The 19,543-nt window shown below is 42.1% G+C and overlaps 1 protein-coding gene across 1 annotated transcript in view; it reads left to right on the plus strand.

Annotated features, from left to right (window-relative positions):
* Positions 1-19,543, plus strand: part of LOC132394762 (low-density lipoprotein receptor-related protein 8-like) — a 37,662-nt gene that overhangs the window by 2,531 nt on the left and 15,588 nt on the right. The window contains exons 2-10 of the mRNA XM_059971171.1: positions 892-1,107; positions 4,731-4,877; positions 9,249-9,478; positions 12,632-12,758; positions 12,865-13,043; positions 14,900-15,086; positions 17,718-17,930; positions 18,597-18,780; positions 19,334-19,535. Of these exons, the coding sequence (XP_059827154.1) occupies positions 892-1,107; positions 4,731-4,877; positions 9,249-9,478; positions 12,632-12,758; positions 12,865-13,043; positions 14,900-15,086; positions 17,718-17,930; positions 18,597-18,780; positions 19,334-19,535 (1,685 nt within the window). The remainder of the gene's footprint in view (positions 1-891; positions 1,108-4,730; positions 4,878-9,248; positions 9,479-12,631; positions 12,759-12,864; positions 13,044-14,899; positions 15,087-17,717; positions 17,931-18,596; positions 18,781-19,333; positions 19,536-19,543) is intronic.

Consider the following 19,543-nt stretch of genomic DNA (forward strand, 5'->3'; position numbering starts at 1 on the left):
TTCCTGCCTGATGGCCTCATAATCCCCCTTTCTCCAATTAAATTATTTTCTAACTTGTCTGTTCCTATCTCTCTCCAATGCTATTGTAAAGGAGATAGAATTATGATCACTATCTCCAAAATGCTCTCCCACTGAGAGATCTGACACCTGACCAGGTTCATTTCCCAATACCAGATCAAGTATAGCCTCTCCTCTTGTAGGTTTATCTACATGACAATGAAATCATTGCATCTATATGATCAAATTTCCTTCAGTTGTTCTGTAGCCTTCTATGCCCTGGTGATTCAAATACTCATTCTTCTAATCTGGGAAGTGAGCTGCTCCCTTGGTTGGCATTGCATTCTCTATTGACTGGGGAAAATAGGGCAACATCTGCTCTAGGGCTTCTTGACTATAGAACCAAGGTTTAGAGTTTGACCCAATAAGTGTTAGCAAGAAACTCCACATATCCTGCAAGGGGGCCGCAAAATCTTCAGAAGATCTTGAATCTGTTCCAGCTGTTACCATCTGGGAAACGGTACCACAGCACAAAAGCCAGCACCAACAGGCTCTGGGACCGCTTCTTCCACCAGGCATCAGACTGATTAACTCACACTGATTTGAATGTATTCTATGTTACATTGACTGTTCTATTTATTATAAATTACTATGATTGCACATTGCACATTTAGATGGAGACGTAACGTAAATAATTTTACTTCTCATATATGTGAAGGGTTTAAGAAATAAAGTCAATTCAAATCAATTCCACTCAAATTCAAGGAAGATACATAGTGGCCTAGATTGCTTCCAACACATTGTGACATCTGTCTTCTGATGAATTGTCTCTTATCTTTAATTCTTCTAACTGTTTTGAATCTGGGCACTGACTTTTTCCTTCTCCATCTCTAGATGCATTTAAATGCCTAGAAGGAATTAGTTGTATTCAAGGTCATCTACGTTGTGACGGTATTGCTCAATGTCAAGATGGATCTGATGAAAGGAATTGCTTTCAAGAATCTGACCCATGTGGTTTCTGGTGTGATGATCACCAAAGATGTATTCCTTCTGATTGGAAATGTGATGGCAGTGAAGACTGTAATGATCAAACTGATGAACTAGGATGTGGTAAGAGGAGCGAACAATTTTGAACAGTTAAATATTTTATATTATCCCACCACCTACTAGATTGTGCGAGTATCCCTAAAGCTGATCCTTTAAGGACCTGCATTAATAAGATGAACTCTATCTTGGCATAGCTTTCATTATAACCATATGACAATTACAGCATGAAAAAAGGCCATCTCGGCCCTTCTAGTCCGTGCCGAACACTTACTCTCACATAGTCCCACCTACCTGCACTCAGCCCATAACCCTCCATTCCTTTCCTGTCCATATACCTATCCAATTTTTTTTTAATTGACAAAATCAAACCTGCCTCTACCATTTCTACTGGAAGCTCGTTCCACACAGCTACCATTCTGAGTAAAAAAAGTTCCCCCTCGTGTCACACCTAAACTAATGCCAAGAGAACTTCGATGAAAACTTTATAGAATAGATGTTTCTTAAAATGAAGCATGCTCCATACAGATTCAAATTTAGTCCTTAGAAAGCAACCTAAAATGGACCAAATGCAGTTGAAATTCAAATACTTTGGACCATGGTTCAGCAATAGAGTCTGCCAGTCTGCTTAATTGTCTCTAATTAGGACACTGGGAGCATACAGATCTTGAACCTAAGAAATTCTGCAAAAGTTGTAAATCCAGGGCAACACATACAAAATACTGAGAAACTCAGCAGATCAGACAGTACACACAAGAAAATCTTCAGATGCTGGAAATTCAAGCAACACACTCACAATGCTGGTGGAACACAGCAGGCCAGGCAGCATCTATAGGGAGAAGCGCTGTCGATGTTTCGGGCCGAGACCCTTCGTCAGGACTAATTGAATGGAAGTAAGAGATTTGAAAGTAGGAGGAGGAAGGAGGAAATACGAACTGATAGGAGAAGACGGGAGGGGTGGGGTGAAGCTGGGAGACAAAGATTATTGGCAAAAGGTATATGGAGCTAGAGAAGGGAAAGGATCATGGGACGGGAGGCCTCGGGAGAAAGAAAAGGGGAGGAGAGCACCAGAGGGAAATGGAGAACAGGCAGAGTGATGGGCAGAGAGAGAAAGAAGAAAAAAAAGAGGAGAGAAGAACAAAAAAAAATTAAATATATCAGGGATGGGGTAAGAAGGGGAGGAGGGGCATTAACAAAGTTAGAGAAGTCAATGTTCATGCCATCAGGTTGGAGGCTACCCAGCCAGTATATAAGGTGTTGTTCCTCCAACCTGAGTGTTGCTTCATCTTGACAATAGAGGAGGTCATGGAAAGAATGGAAATGGGATGTGGAATTAAAATGTGTGGCCACTGGGAGATCCTGCTTTCTCTGGCAGACAGAGCATAGGTGTTCAGCGAAATGGTCTCCCAGTTTGCGTCGGGTCTCCCCAATATATAAAAGGCCACACCAGGAGCACCAGATGCAGTATACCACACCAGCCGACTCACAGGTGAAGTGTCGCCTCACCTGGAAGGACTGTCTGGGGCCCTGAATGGTGGTGAGGGAGGAAGTGTAAGGGCAGGTGTAGCACTTGTTCCGCTTGGAAGGATAAGTGCCAGAAGGGAGATCGGTGGGAAGGGATGGGGGGAATGAATGGACAAGGGAGTAGCATAGGGAGCGATCCCTGTGGAAAGCAGAAAGTGGGGGGGGAAACGTGCTGGGTAGTGGGATCCCGTTGGAGGTGGCGGAAGTTACGGAGAATTATACGTTTGATCCAGAGGCTGGTGGGGTGGTAGGTGAGGACAAAGGGGATCGTATCCCGATTGGGGTGGCGGGCGGATGGGGTGAGGACAGATGTGCGGGAAATGGGAGAGATGCGTTTGAGAGCAGAGTTGATGGTGGAAGAAGGGAAGCCCCTTTGTTTAAAAAAGGAAGACATCTCCTTCACCCTGGAATGAAAAGCCTCATCTTGAGAGCAGATGCGGTGGAGATGGAGGAATTGTGAGAAGGGGACAGCATTTTTGCAAGAGACAGGGTGGGAAGAGGAATAGTCCAGGTAGCTGTGAGAGTCTGTAGGCTTATAGTAGATATCAGTGCATATGCCGTCTCCAGAGATGGAGACAGCAAGATCAAGAAAGGGGAGGGAGGTGTCAGAAATAAACCAGGTAAATTTGAGGGCAGGGTGAAAGTTGGAGGCAAAGTTAATGAAGTCAACGAGCTCAGCATGCGTGCAGGAGGCCGCACCAATGCAGTCGTCGATGTAGCGAAGGAAAAGAGGGGGACGGATACCTGTATAGACTTGAAACATGGACTGTTCCACAAAGCCAACAAAAAGGCAGGCATAACTGGGACCCATGTGGGTGCCCATGGCTACGCCTTTGGTTTGGAGGAAGTGGGAGGAGCCAAAGGAAAAATTATTGAGAGTAAGAACTAATTCCGCTAGACAGTGGAGAGTGGTGGCGGGGGGAATTGGTTAGGTCTGGAATCCAGAAAGAAGCGGAGAGCTTTGAGACCTTCCTGGTAGGGGATGGAGGTATATAGGGACTGGACATCCATGGTGAAAATAAGGCGGTGGGGGCCAGGGAACTTAAAATCATTGAAAAAATTCAAAGCGTGAGAAGTGTCAAGAATATAGGTGTGAAGGGATTGAACAAGGGGGGATAAGACAGTGTCAAGGTATGCAGAAATGAGTTCGGTGGGGCAGGAGCAAGCTGAGACAATGGGTCTACCTGGACGGGTAGGTTTCTGGATCTTGGGTAGGAGGTAGAAATGGGAAGTGCAGGGTGTGGGAACTATGAGGTTGGTGGCAGTGGATGAGAGATCCCCAGAGCTGATAAGGTTGGTGATAGTATAGGAGACAGTGGCCTGGTGCTCCTTAGTGGGGTCATGATCAAGGGGTAAATAAGTGAAGGTATCAGAGAGTTGTCGCTGTGCCTCAGCCAGGTAGAGGTCAGTACGCCAGACAACAACAGCTTCCCCCCTTATCAGCAGGTTGGGATAGTGAGGTTGGGATTGGTGTGGAGGGAGCGGAGAGCAGAGCGTTCGGAAGGAGTTAGGTTGGAATTGGAACAGGATGCAGTGAAGTCGAGAAGGTTGATGTCCCGTCGGCAATTAGCAATAAAGAGATCCAGAGCAGGCAGAAGACCAGAGCGGGGTGTCCATGAAGAGAAGGAAGGTTGAAGATGGGAGAAGGGGTCATCGGTGGGGGTAGGAGAGTTCTTGCCAAAGAAATAAGCTCGGAGACGGAGCCGGTGGAAGAAGAGTACAGCGTCATGGCGTACGTGGAACTCGCTGAGGTGTGGGCGAAGGGGGACAAAGCCGAGCCCTTACTGAGGACAGAGCGCTCTGCCTCAGAGAGTTGAAGGTCGGAGGGAATGGTAAAGACCTCGCACGGATGAGAGATGGGATCAGAGGGGGGAGGGAGGCTGGTAGTGTCAGTGGAGAGGGAAGGGTTGGGGTGAGAGGAAGATGGAGCCTCTGAGGGCCCAGGAGCTGACGATGGGATCTGAGGGAGAGGGGATTGCAGAGTGGTGGTGGGGGAAGGGGAGACGGGAGTCACAATCGCAGCATGTGAAGACCCGGCCTGGAGTTCAAGGCTGGAGTCGCAGTCGGTGGTTGTACAATCGCTTTGAAGCTGTCCATGGTTGTTGGAACCCGTGTTGATGATGCTGGAGTCCGGGTTGTCAATATGCCCTGGGTTGCTGGGACAGCCGAGATCGACGGCCGGGGCCAGTCCATGGTCATTGGAACCCGCGTTGATGGTGCTGGAGTCCGGGTTGTGAAAATGCCCTGGGATGCTGGGACAGCCGAGATCGACGGCCGGGGCCAGTCCATGGTCGTTGGAACCTGTGTTGATGGTGCTGACAGTTGATGGATCAGACAGTATCTGCAGAAACTAACAAAGAATCAATATTTCAGGCCAAGACCCTTCATCAGGACTGGAAAGGAAGGGGGAAGAAGCCAGAAAAAGAATGGTGGGTGGGGGTTGGGGAGAGGAAAGAGTACAAGTTAGAAAATGATAGGTGAAGTCAAGTGAGGGGACGAAGGTGAAGTGAAAAGCTATGAGGTGAGAGGTGGAAAAGGTGAAGGGCTAAAGAAGGAGGAGAGGAGAGTGGACCATGGGATAAAGGGAATGAGGAGGGGCACCATAGGGAGGAGAGAAGAGGAGAGGTAATGGAGAGCCAGAGTGGAAGAAGATAAAAGGGGAGGGGAAATTATCAGAAGTTAGAGAAATCAATGTTCACACCATCTGGAATATGAGGTGTTGCTCCTCCTGTAGAGGAGGCTATTGGCCAATGTGTCAGAATGGGAATAGGAATGGAAGTTAAGGAGGTTCACTACTGCGAATCCTGCTTGTGGCAGAAGGAGCAAAAGTGCTCGCTGAGATAGAGATGAACATGCAGATCTTTTCCTGAGCAAACTTGCAGTTAGAGATGACTAGAACCTGGAAATAATGGAATAAATTCCCACAGTACAGCACACAGAAAGCCTTTCAGCCCACTATATCTATACCAGCCAGTAAGAACCCACTGTCATAAAACTAAACAATGTTGGAATTACTCTGCAGGGCTGGTCACATCTACAGGAGAAATAATTAGCAGGTCAGGTCACATCTACAGGAGAAACTGTTAATGTTTAAACTCAAAGACCCTTTGTGGGACTGGGATAAAAATGAGAAGCTTGTTGGGCTGCAAGGAATTTGGAGACGGGGAAGTGGAAAACCAGGGTGTCTCTGGAACCAGCCCGTAAATTATTTTAAATGGTCAGTTAGTGATCTGAGAAGCATCTTCCTGGACTAGAAACCCATCCCGTTCCATTCCATTCACCTGCATGGGCATTTCACATTTTCCTTCAACTCCTCTTGCTTCTCCCAGCTATAGGCATTCACATGGGGCTGGCTATGCCTGTCTTTTTGAGTGTCTGGCACAGTCTTTGGTTTAGTCTTATCCTGGCCAGTTCCCTGACACTTTTTCGAATACATTGATCACTGCATTGGTGCTGCAGAATCTGAAAATTCATTACTTTCCTGCCAATTTCCACTCTACTTTTGCATGTTCAATCTAACTCTTATCATCTTTTTCTGGATCTGTCATATCTTGAGGACTAGCTACTAACATCCATTACAAGCCTGCCAGCTCCCACCGTTACACTGACTGCTTTGTTCTGCCCTGTCTCCTATAAATACTCTATTCCATTCTCAGGTCCTCCATTGCATTTGCTCTAAAACTTTTGGACAGAGTTATAGATAAGGAAAATGCAATCAGAATTTTTCTACTGAGGTGTGTGAGACTAGAACTAGAGGTCATTGGTTAAGGGTGAAAGGTGAAATCATGAGGAAGAACTTCAATCAGTGAGTGGTGAGAGTGTGAAATGAACTGCAAAGTGAAGTGAAGTGATGAATGTGGGTTCAACTGCAACACTTAAGTGAAGTTTGGATAGGTACATGAATAGGAGGGGTATGGTCCTGGTGTTCATCGGCAGATAAACAGTTTGGTATGGACGGCATCTCATTTCAGTGCCTCTGGAGAGTCCCACTAAATACTCTCTTTGAGCCATCTTGTTTTGGAAAACACTATGGGGGGAATGGGTAGTAGCTTGTTGGGGGAATTATTGCCATGTACAATCTCCCTCAATTTTACCTACCTCCTGTTAAATTGCAGTTCCTCTTAGCCTGCTGCTCGATGGCAAAGAAACTCATTCCAGGCAACATCCTGGTGAATCTATCACAATCTTCTCCTTATGTAGCACTCTGGATGTGGCCTAACCAATCTTACAAAGATGTAGCATAACATCCCTGCAATGGTCAATGAAGATAAGCTTCCCATATGTTGCCTTTATCACTCTATCCACCTGTGTTGCCATCTTTGAGGGTCAATAGCTGGATTTTGGGATTCCTCTGTACCTCACAATTCTCTCAGGTTTTAATTTCCCATATTCATATCCTAGCTAGTCCCAACATGTGCAAAGCAAAGTGTTTCATGAGATTAATCTCAGTCTGCCATTACTTCAGCTCTTCAGCTGTTTAGTATTTTCTGTATCTCAATACGATGGTTCTTGCTATCCACAATAGTATCCCGTCTGCTGCAAACTTGGTATATGTGGTGAACTACATATACCTGTCTGGACACGCTACCCCCCCCCCCCCCGCCCCCTCCCCCCACTGCTGACTGCTCCTGTGGCTCCTCCCACAGACGATTGGAGCCACAGCCCCTTCCTCAGTCTCCAGGATGTTGTGTGATGGTCACTTACTGCTTGTGCTTTCTTCCAGCCAATAAAAGCCTACCTTAACCCACGTCTCAGAGTTATTGGTGGTGCATCAGTATATAACAAACAATATGGGTTCCAACACTGATCCCTGTGGTTTACCAGATTTGCAAAACAAAAGCAATCCTCCACCCATTATCCTCTGTCTCCTTTACAAAGACAAATTTGAATGTAATTTGCCTTGGATTCCATGTACTCTAATCTTACTGGACTGTGATTGAAGTGAGAATGAAGGAAAAGCCATGTCAACTATATTTAATGCACTGCCCTGTCGTCCAAAAGGCACTTGGTTATTTCAGATATCTAACCAAATTAGTGCAACTGCTGTCTCCATACATAAATTGCTCCTTTGAACCCTATAGGGAGAAATATTCTTCCTGGTTATTATCAAACTCATATCATATCAGATATATCCCTTGATTTCCCCTAATCTAGTCAGCTAGTGTGGTGTTAATTCATGGCCTCTCTGCTCTACTATAAATTCTCTTCTAGATTCAATTATCAGCCTACACTGCTTTTCAATCTCTTTCTGGGCCAGAATCCTTTTGCTTGGCCCACTTAGCTCTTCCCGGTTCAATTTCTTGACTCGTCTGCTTTGTAAATCCTGGCTGAAACTGCTTTTTCATCTTTACAGAGACTGCTTTTTTCTAATATTATTGCACAAGCTTGACTGGTCTAATTCCAGGAAAGTTTGTTTTTGTTCCCACTTTAACCGGAAGGCTGGCTATAAATACTATTCCAATTAGACATGGAATAATTGGCAAGTGACCTTCCTGTCAAGCCAGTAACAACGCTGACCCAACATGAGGCGGTGGAAATGATACTATATACAGTTCTACTACAATTGTGCAAATGGTATTATGCAACTACTTGTTCACTTGTATCTTTGACCCTGTTCTCGAATATCCATGAGAATATCCCCATCTAAGGATGGGGATCAAGCGCAAGTAATTGGTTGACAAATATGAATATTTGACTGTTAACCAAAAAAAATAGAATTTCAAAAGGGGTGGTGAATCTATGGCGCACTTGCCTAAGATGACAGTGCTGCCCCTTGATTAAACCCCACCTATAATAACAAGATATCTAATGATTATCTTTAATGCCAAATTAAGTAGAGAATTAATTTCCTTACAACCCAAAAGCAGTTTTGAAATCATCACAGAAATGGTGTACATATGCATTGTAAGCAGCTGGCCCAGTTGGCATTGGCTTCGCTCTGCTAATTTTTTTTCTGTCGTTTGTGATTGAATACTGGATATTCAGTGATAATAATGTAAATACTGTGTAGTTTTGTTTTATTTTATATGTGTGTGTGTATATATATATATATATATAACAACTGTTGTCTAAATTTATTGATAATTGTGTTTACTCCCTCCAGCTTGTTCAGAATGTCAGATACACCAACAAATGCTCTGAATACATTAACCCCTTCATTGCTGGGATAATTCTTGTGAACCTTCTCGAGACCCTCTCCAATGCTAGCACGTTTTTTTTAGATATGGGGCCTGCAACTGCTAGCAATAGTCCATGTGCTGTTTGACCAATGCCTTATAAAGCCTCAATATTACATCCTTGCCTTTATATTCTAGTCCTCTCATAATGAACATTAACATTGCAATTGACTTCCTCACCAGTGACTCAACCTGCAAGTTAACATTTATTGAATGTGAGAAAATTTTCTAGATTATCACCAGTTTAGACACAAACTCCCAAAAATGTTCACCACCTCTGAAACTGTCCATGCCTTCAGATTTTGATTGCATCTTTTTTTCTCCTGGCTAATTTGTAAATCATGTACCTTTGTTTACCTTACACTAACACATATCGGTTAACAATGTTACTGCAGAATACTGTGGTTCATTTGACTCTGGATAAGCTGCTAGACATGGACTTCCTTTGCAAATGCTTTCTTTTGGCCATTGATGCTTATGACTTGTTATTGTTTCCTTTCCATGCAGAGTGTGGTAGTGATGACTTCATCTGTGATGATGGGCAATGTATTTCTCTGGCTTTCCACTGTGATTTGAAATACGACTGCAGGGATAAATCAGATGAGCACAACTGTATCAAATCCAAGAAGGTTCCATGCCAACCTGGAGAAATTATGTGTCCTGTCAGCAAGGAATGCATAGTAAATGAGTGGTGGTGTGATGACTATGTAGACTGTGGTGATGGAATGGATGAACAGGTACATTTGGTAAAATTAATTGCTACAGTAACTCATGCAAAATATCCCAGTCATTTTGAGGGAAGAGAAACAATCAGAATTTGGTGTTTCCATAAGTTTTCCAAAATGGAGGCAGCCAAGAAACTTCAGCAGCTGACAGAGGTTTTGATTACCAAGCTAGTTCAGGGTTAGATCCAGTGATCTTCCAAGAAATAGACCGACTAGCATTCACTGCTTCATAAATAAGTTTAGCACATTACTTAGCTAGGACTACCCAACATCATTTGGTGGATGGCTTTCATCAGCCAACACTCCAACTCTAAAGCACAAATTAATAATCTTCTATGTAGGTTCGAAGACCCGAATCTGTGCTCCAAAGAAGCTGATACACTTTCTACTCTTTATTACCATAAGCTAATTTAGTATAAACATTGCATACTCTAATTAATCTTCAATCACAAAATTATTTGCTATACAAAAGCATTTCAGTAATGGCTTCAATTACATTGTGCAAATATAGATAATCAAATTTGCTGAACAATATAAACTAAAACTGTGAATGAACACTTTGTTCAAGCAACATTTATGAGCAAAGGCATGTAGTTAATATTTTGGATCAGACCCTGCATCAGAACTTTGGGAAGAATTAACAGTGAGGGAAAAGTGCAAGATGCGTGGGATCGATCTTGGTTGTATGTTAATTTAAACTTAAATCTGAAGTTTTTTTCTGTTCCTTAGTTTTATGTTTTCCTGTCATGGGATGGCTGTGTAAATATGCTGTACTGTGTCTGCTCTATGATATGCTGTGCTACTTTGTAAAATAAGAATAGATAATAATAAAAATTTGAATTACAAAAAAAACTGGGAGGAAAGAACAAAGATTAGCAACATATAACAGTAAATAAGGGGTGATGGGATAGAAGCTGGTAGATGATGGGCAGGAGGATGAAGCAGCTGGGAGAGATAAACAAAAATATGAAATACAGTCAATTGTCCATCAAGCAGAGGGTAAGATAAATGAATTACCTAAAGGTTAGATTTGTAATTCTGAACTGTAATCTACCAAAGGAAAAGGAGATGCGTTTGGCTTCTCTGTAGCAATGGAGAAAACAGAGAGATCATTGGGAGTGGGAAGGAGTTAAAATGACATGCAACCAAGAGCCCTGTGGTAATTGTAGACAGAGCATAAGTGATCTGCAAAACAGACACTGAATCTAATCACAAACGAGAGAATCTGCAATTGCTCGAAATCCAAGCAACACGCACAAATGCTGGAGGAACTCAGCAGGGCAGGCAGCATCTATGGAAAAAAGTATGGTCGATGTTTCAGGTTGAAACCCTTCGGAAGGACTGGAGAAAAAAAGCTGAGGAGTAGATTTGAAAGGTGGGGGAAGGGAGAGAGAAACACCAGGTGATAGGCGAAACCTGGAGGGGGAGGGATGAGGCAAAGAGCTGGGAAGTTCATTGGTGAAAGAGTGAGAGAGACCAAAGGCCATGGAAGGAAGTAAGTGAGGGGTGCGGGAGAGGAGCATGCTGTCAGGATGAGGATCCCTGTGACCCGCACAGGAGTACGTACGCTGTCAGGATGAGGATCCCTGTGACCCGCACAGGAGTACGTACGCTGTCAGGATGAGGCTTTCTGCTGAAGCGATTGTTCCCTGATTCCAGAAGTCTGGCTTCCCCTTTATTATTTTATGAAGCCCGCTCACAGATTTCAACCATTTACCATGCATCTACTTTGATGACTCCCCTGGCATTTTTCCAACGGTTCCACTGTTTGCTTCCCGTTAACCCAAACCTTGAAACAGAAATATCCATGAATTCAAACTTCCGTTCCACGTGAGGCAGATGCACCTATTCCAACATGGTCTACTGCATTCTGTGCGCACAACATGGTTTCCCTGTTCAGTGGTCAAATAAAGTATGGACTTGGTGCTTGCAGACAGCATGGGTGCAATTATAAGCATCTGGTTGTATGTCATGTTGAATCTACAGAATTTCCAACTCTCATCCGCCTGCCCTCTGCCTTCTATAGAGACCAAATGCAAATTGTAAAAATGGCTCATTCCACTTTGATCACTTGCAACCCAGTTGTGAAAATGCTGAATTTTCTAGTTCTGCATAACCTACTCCATTAGTGCACCCCACCCACCCAACGTTTACTTATCCACCATTTTATTGGTCTCTGTCTCCCTGCCCTCACTATAAAACCTGGCTTCTGTAAGGAGAGGTTGACTGTACTGGCTGGAATTCAGAATGAGAGGAGATCTTATAGAAACATATAAAATTATGAAAGGGATTGATAAGATAGAGGCAGGAAAGTTGTTTCCACTGATAAGTGAGATTAGAACTAAGGGATATAACCTCAAGATTCATGGAAGTAGACTTAGGATAGAGATGAGGAGGAACTGCTTTTCCCAGAGAGTGGTGAATCTGTGGAATTCTCTGCGCAATGAAGCAGTGGAGGCTACCTCAGTAAATATATTTAAGACAAGGTTGGATAGATTTTTGCATAGTAGGGGAATTAAGTGTTATGGGGAAAAAATAGGTAGGTGGAGATGAGTCCATGATCTTATTGAATGGCGGAGCAGTCTTGACGGGCCAGATGGCCAACTCCCACTCCTATTTCTTACGTTCTAATGTTCTTCATCAGACTATAGCCATCTGGTTCCACCTATGACCTATTAGCCTTTACCCACCATGCCATGTATTGTTATAAAGGGCAATCTTTCCTCGTTCCCTCCCTCAGTCCTGATGCAGGGTATCTATTGGAAATAGCCTTTGAATATTAACTTTTTTTAACAAATTAACATTTGTTAATACTATAAGTATACTCCTAATACTCCCAATGGGTCCATGGTGATGTAGTATTTAATGTGATGCTTACAACTCAGTGTGTTGGAGTTCAGAGTTCAAATTCAGCCCCCTTTGTAAGGAGTTTCTACATCCTCCCTGTGAATGTGTGGTCTTCTTCCAGCTGCTCTGGTTTCTTCCCATGATCCAAAGCCATAACAATTAGTAGGTTAATTGGTCATTGTATATTATCCTGCAACGAGGCTGAAAGGGCATTTCTCTGTATCTTTAAATAAAATAAATAAGGAAAAATATCTCTAAATAATATAAATAAAATAAAAACCTAAAATATAAAATTGCTGAAGCCATTCCACTTTACAGAACTGCAAACTTTCAGAGAAGCCATGCAAGGAATTTCAGTGGCAATGCCACAACTCTCAATGTATTCCTGACTTCTGGCATTGTGATGGGCTGAGAGACTGCAAGGATGGCAGCGATGAGATGACATGTGAGTCATGACCCACGTAGGTTTGCTAATCCAGAGCAGTTTACTTTTACTAATTAGCAATTGAGCTTAACCTCCAATTTTCTTTCTTCTTGCTCCCTGTCAAAAGGCCAATCAAGACAGTGCAAAAGTTTTGAATTCCAATGTGCTACATCAGAGTGTATCAATATGAATTTGGTCTGCAATGGAAAATCTGATTGTCCAGATGCTTCTGATGAAGGTGGAAATTGTAATTCACAAGAATGCATAAACTGTATCAATGTATGTTACAGGACACCAAAGGAGCCCGTAAGTATTTGCCAAAATATGGAGATAGGCACAAACTTGCTAGTTGTATTATAATTTGGATTGACAGTGATCATTCTGGGAAGTTTCTACCTAAACTCATATTTCTTACCTGACTTTTCACAACTCCAGCTAATGGTCAGTAGTTGGATTCAACCAGTTACTTCTGCTTGAGTCTGTTTTGAGCAGATTGGGAAAAAGTAGCAAATAGCCTTCTCTTGTGTCCTTCAAGCACATCCAGGTTTTTCGGTACACTAGAAGGTGCCTGCCCCAGTTATGTGAAAAAATGAGTTCAATTCATTTCAAGTTTAATTGTCATTTAACTATAAATGAATACAGCCAAATGATACAGCGTTACTACGGGGTCAAGGTGCAAAGACACTGTAAGCACACAACAGATCACAATCACAGTCCCAAGGCCCACCTCCCCCACCCAACTGCAACAATGTAGAATATGCCAGAATATATATATACTCCAGACACCCTCCGACCACCGATATCATCTGTCAACTGGCCTCCAAAGACATCTAGGCAACACCATGGCTTTGAGGCCCAGTCTTTGCACATACAAAACAGAACCAGACAAATATAACTGTGTATAGTCCAGACCCGTCAGTCCATTTTCAATCTTCAGTTGCTACAACTGTGCTATGCCCCCGCACACCATAGAGTGCGATGGCTCAGGCGCCTCACCTCCAGTGGCTGAAAAGCAAGTGACCCTGCAGCTTGAGTCCCAACTCCACCGAGTGCCACTAAAAAATCTGCAGTCGGCCACAACAGAGCTTGTCTTCTGCGAGTGAAGCCCTGTGAGGGCAGCTCCGACTCTGTTCTGGGCACCGTGCCACACCACCCTTGGTGAAGTGTTTCAGCTTCATTCCCTCACTCCATGTGGCTGCAAACAGGTGACACCGTGGCTTCAGGCCTTGTCCTTGCTACAGCCGAGGACTAGGCCTTCTTCATCCACCCCTGCTCATGTCCAATAAATCAGCAAATTAAACTTGCAGCATCCCAGATTAACAATGTCCAAAGAGGTCTTGCAACCATGATGGCCACTTACTTTAGACTGTGAGCCTCCATCGATTCAGGCAGCTGCTTGAATTAATTTATGATCTAGTATTAACTCTAAACTCGATGCACTAGAAAGAGTTTCTACTTTGATCTCCAACCTGGAAATTACTTCCTTCTCAATAAATATGAATTCTAATCCTTGTCTAGTTTGGGCAGCTGTAAAATGGGAGGCAGGATTTCTTTTTTTACTGTAGGCCCCTCCATGAAGTTCAGTAATGGAGTAGTATCCTTTCAGCACTTTTTTATCCTGGTCATACAAATGCCAGTTTCTCATGCTTTTTAGCCCAAAGGACAGAGGCACATTGCTGAGTTTTGAATACATACTGAGTGCAATTGTGAAATAATGAGGAAACCTACCCCCTCCTCCTAAATTAGTGGCTATTGTCAGATCTGAAGGGAGGAAAGAAGGGGAAAAGGGCGGCATCTATGTATGAAGAGCAACAGTTGTCAGTTTCTCAGAGTTATTTACAGTTTTCATCTTGTGGTGAATTAATGACAAAGATGTTTAAAAATTCCACTCAGTGATAGTGAGGAAAAGACTACTCCACTAAATGTTCAAGAACATGACATCATCAGTAAGGCTCGCTCTTTCATTGTCACCTGTATGTGTACTCAATTGAATTTTTTCATTTTTCACCCCACCTCGAAGCACTTTTGAAGAACAATGCAGCCATTATTATTATTTATCTTAAATTTCCACAATGAAACAACTTAATCTGAAATTATCTTGCTGGTAATTTGAAATTTGCTATATATGTAGACCTGAACCAGAATTAATTGCTGTATTGCAGATGTGCGGCTGTTCAAATGGATTTAAACTCATGGCTGACTTGCATACCTGTGTTGATATTGATGAATGTAAAGAACTAACAAGCAGACCTTGCAGTCAAATATGTCTGAATAAGAACGGAACCTACAGCTGCAGCTGCTACCCCCATTATCTGCTGAACAATGATGGACACAGCTGCAAAGTAACAGGTAAGCCCAATCTTCCATTACCTGTTTTAAGTATGAATTTCAAGATTATTGTACAAACAATTGCACAGTATGCTTGTTAGGCATTACCACAACTGTTACTTGTCCTGGATTAGTGTAACTGATTCTCATTTATGCCCTGTTTCCTACTTCCCAAAAGATGCAGTTCCCAATGTAAAGAGCCTATCTTGTACATTCTTATCCATTTTAACGCAAAGCTCCTAATGTTAATTTGGATTATTACTGGCAGTGATACCAAACCAAAGCTGTGCTTGTATATAAGCAACTCCCTTCAGTTGACTATATCAATAACTTGTTTGAACCACATGAGTTTTAAATCTAACAGGATTGTGTTAATACCCATACTCCCTCTCCTTAGAAATACCAAGTGCACTTTTTATGGCTATAAATTCTCCTCAGTGCTAGTTGTCTAAGACATTTTATGGCAGTCAATTCTGTCTAGATACATGTGGCAGGGCTGATCAAATTGGATTGTTTTAACATTGCAACAAAAGCAAGAATCATGCCCTCTTTGCACTGTCCTTCTGAAATAACCACAGTATTACTTTACACCTGGCTGTCACCTCAGACTTGCCTTTTGGGTTATCATGTAGAACAGGCAAAGTATTTGATACCAAAGCAAAATAGAATCAAGGCATTTGTTATGTGTGCTGAACAAACCAGATGGAAATGGGGTCCAGAGCTGACCCCCCCCCCCAGAAACGAGAGAGAGAGAGAGAGAGATGATTTATGTAATATGGCTTCTTCACTGATGGAAAGGTAAACAACCTTTTGCTACAAGGACACTTCTTTGCTCGTTAACATTCTTGCTGAGACAGCAGGGAGTGGCCTAGTTTGATGGACATGGACATATTGAGTTGATGGATGGCTGATACCGCATCAAGGGGAGATAAAAGACAGGTTTGCGGAGACACAGACAGACACACCGGTGGACACTGAAAGAGTGTTGAGCACCCACAGGAAGGTAGAGGCCTGGAGGATCAGTCTGGAGCACGGTGGATGAAGGCAGACCAGTGGGGACTTGTGTGTGTGTCCGCCCTTGCCTGGATGATAAGTCCATCACTGAAGAACAGTCTAGCCTGGTATGGAAGGGTCATAATCGGTGACTCCAATGGTACAATGGAACAAGAAGACGATGGAAGATTTGCCTGCTGCAGCTGCTCACATCTCGCTCGCTCTCTCTTTCTCTCTCTCACTCCAACATTGCTACACAACAGCAACTACCTCAGCACGAACTTAACTGAACTCTATATTCTTTTATGACAATTCATTTACCCCTAGACTTTGATAGAGCTTGGTTATGATTCTTATTCCTGCACTTCTTTATTTATTGCTAACCTGTTTTATATTGGCATTTTTGACATTGTATTACTTAGTTTACTAATAAACACCGTTAGTTACAGTACCACCAGACTCCAACGTATCAGTCCATTTCTGCTGGTCTGTTATCCCAGTTACAGGGTACGTAACAACTTTCACCCTGACTTGTTTTACCACTTACAAGATAATGGCTGATCATAGCATTATTCTTTTTCCAGTCCCAATCTCATATCTTTATTCCTACTAATTCAAAAATCTAACAGATTTTAGTTCAGAGTTATGAATTTCAGGCTCTCAAAGTTCAGCTACCCTTCAGTCTGTGACAGCTTGCCCCTTTGAAGACTGACCTGCTCAAGACTCCTAGCTCAGGAAACATTCTTCTTGAAGGGTATTATATTTCCAGAGAGATCACCATTCCTCAAATACCCCAGCCTACTGTCTTATCAGATGTCGGAATTGCTATCCCAAGAACTAGTCTGGTGAATTGTCTCTGCATTTACTGTATTACAAGTGCATCTTTGAGCAAAATTATGCACGTATTCCAGGTGTGTCCTCTCTAAAACCCTACATAGCTAGCTCTTAATTCTGAATGGTTACCTAATATATCCTCGACTGACAGGAAAGATGACCTACCATGTGCCTTCCAATTGCCTGTAACTTCAGTGACTTTATAGTACCCATGCCTCATTAAACGCTTCCCAATTTCACCATTTTAAACAATACTACTTTCTGCTAATAGCTTTTTGTAGTTCCACATTACACCCTCCTGGCTCAGTGTGAACACTTGAACTGTTCAGATATGTTGTTTTATTTCATCTGCAAACATGAAAGTATTACTTGGTCTCTTGGACAAATCTGGTAAATGATTGGTGATTCAGTGCCAATCCCTATTGTGTTTCAGTCTGTCGCCCAGAGAACCAGTTTATTCCTCCTTCCATTAACTTCTATCCACTCTCCCATGGACTTGCTATGAACAGTGGCAATGTTCTTTGATTGTATCCAAGTCTTGATGTAACTTCCTTTTTATATTAAAATCTTAATTAACAAAATCAAAATTAATTTACAAAATACATCATTTTGATCTAATTTCACACCAATTGTTTAATGCTAATTTTTATACGTAACATCTGGAGCAACACCCCAAAGAGGGTGATTTACAATTCATTGACTCCACAATGCTGAAATTAAAATTATTAGCTTTTTTAGTTCTTTGAAGGCAGTAGAATATTATTCTGGTCACTTATGTATGCAACAAAAAATTAGAGGCTTACTGTCCAATTTGCTTTGTAGGAGCCGAGCCTGTTCTTCTTGCATCCATCCACCGTGATATCCTGCTGTATGGATTACACAGTGAGAAAAAGAATATCATTTCTGCTATTACAAAGAATATAATGTTCCCCCTGGATTATGATTGGAAGGAACAAGTAATCTTTTGGGCTGACACTTATTCTAAGAGTATAAATTGGATGAAATTGAACCAACATGATAAAGGAACCCTGATTGAAGGTCAGTTAAGAAACAAAGCTTCTCTTTGAATCTTGAGCTTTCATTTCAATACTGTATTATGGTTTCTCATTCAGCCATTCCAAGTTTACTTTACAGTCATAGAGTCATACTTTGTGAAACAACAGTAACTTGGATCAAACTGCATCTGAAAAGAATGTTAACAATTCAGTCCAATGAACTCTCAATTAGCTGTTTCCTCTTTCCTGTTTATTTTATGCTTCCAATAACCAATATTTTGACTTACAAAATACACTTTCACAATTGACACGATTAACTCCTGCGCCCAGTATGGTGAAGGTCAGATCATTAGAAGTACTGAAGAATCTGAAGGTCAAAGGGAATGAAAAGAGCTGGATCAGACATGATATTCAATGTCAGGGCAACTTGAAAGTTCAAGTGACCACTCCTGTGCTTGTATTAGTATTGAATTTTAAATATGCTATCCTATTGGGCGGGGGTAAATTATTGCAGAATTGTGTTCTCTGCACAATTTGTAATTAATTGTGAGAATAAGAGCTGAAAAATGAAGCCCTGAAAGAGTTAGGTCAGTACTTAATTGTTACCAGCTTCAAGTGGATGAAAGAGGGAGAATTTCTGCTGATTTAATCTTGAGTAATATCCAATTTGTTAATTATTTTTTCTTGTTCAACATGTCATCCTTTCCAGGAATATGGTCTGACTGTATAGCTGTTGACTGGGTGGGCAGAAACCTTTACTGGACAGATGGTGTATCTAGTCATATTCTGGCAGTAAAATTGAATTCCACAATGCATGAAATCAAAGAACATGTGGTTGTAATTGGCACAGATATAGAGCAACCTCTCTCTTTAGTTTTGCAGCCACTTAATGGGTAAGTCCTAAATTTTGCAATGAAATTGTATGTGCGTTCCATATGCAAAACTGATTACTTAGGTGGTAAATTCAATGTGCTTTTTTTTTAGAAATTTCCTTACTTGGTTGCATCTGGAATTCCCAAGGGAGAAAATGTCACTCTAGCCACAAGCAAATCCAATGGCTTGAAAAGCAGAATGACATCAAAGCCATATGTTGTGAATCTGTTGATAATTTGGTTCAAGATGGAATAACATACATTTTGAACCTCTGATTCATCTGCCAAAACAGTTTAGAGTAGAAACTGAGGCGATAGGAATAGACTGGTGGGAGGGAACAATACCCAGTGGCTGGATAGTTGACAATTAAGTGTGTTAATAGAATTGTTGTTCTAAAGAGTAGCGATCTGGATTCACTTCCTGACAAGAATGATCACATAAAACTTAATGCCATTCAGAACTATTTTTTTTTTAAATTTGGAATGTACTAATCAGCTTTCTAGGCCATAACATAATCTTAAGAAATAAAATTGGAAGGAACCATTTATCGTGTATATGTTTTCTACAATGTAGACTAATGTATTGGGCTGAGATTGGAGGAGAGCCCCACATTGAGAGAGCAGGCATGGATGGAACAAACAGAAAAGTAATTATCAAGCATGGGCTTGGATGGCCAACCAGCTTGACACTTGACCAGCTTGACTGGAAATTGTTTTGGGCAGATGGAAAACTTCATTGCATTGGTGTGTCAAATTTAGATGGCACTAGGATAAAGGTACTGTC

This window comes from Hypanus sabinus, chromosome 5 (genome assembly GCF_030144855.1).
Source record: "Hypanus sabinus isolate sHypSab1 chromosome 5, sHypSab1.hap1, whole genome shotgun sequence".
In the NCBI taxonomy this organism is placed as follows: domain Eukaryota; kingdom Metazoa; phylum Chordata; class Chondrichthyes; order Myliobatiformes; family Dasyatidae; genus Hypanus; species Hypanus sabinus.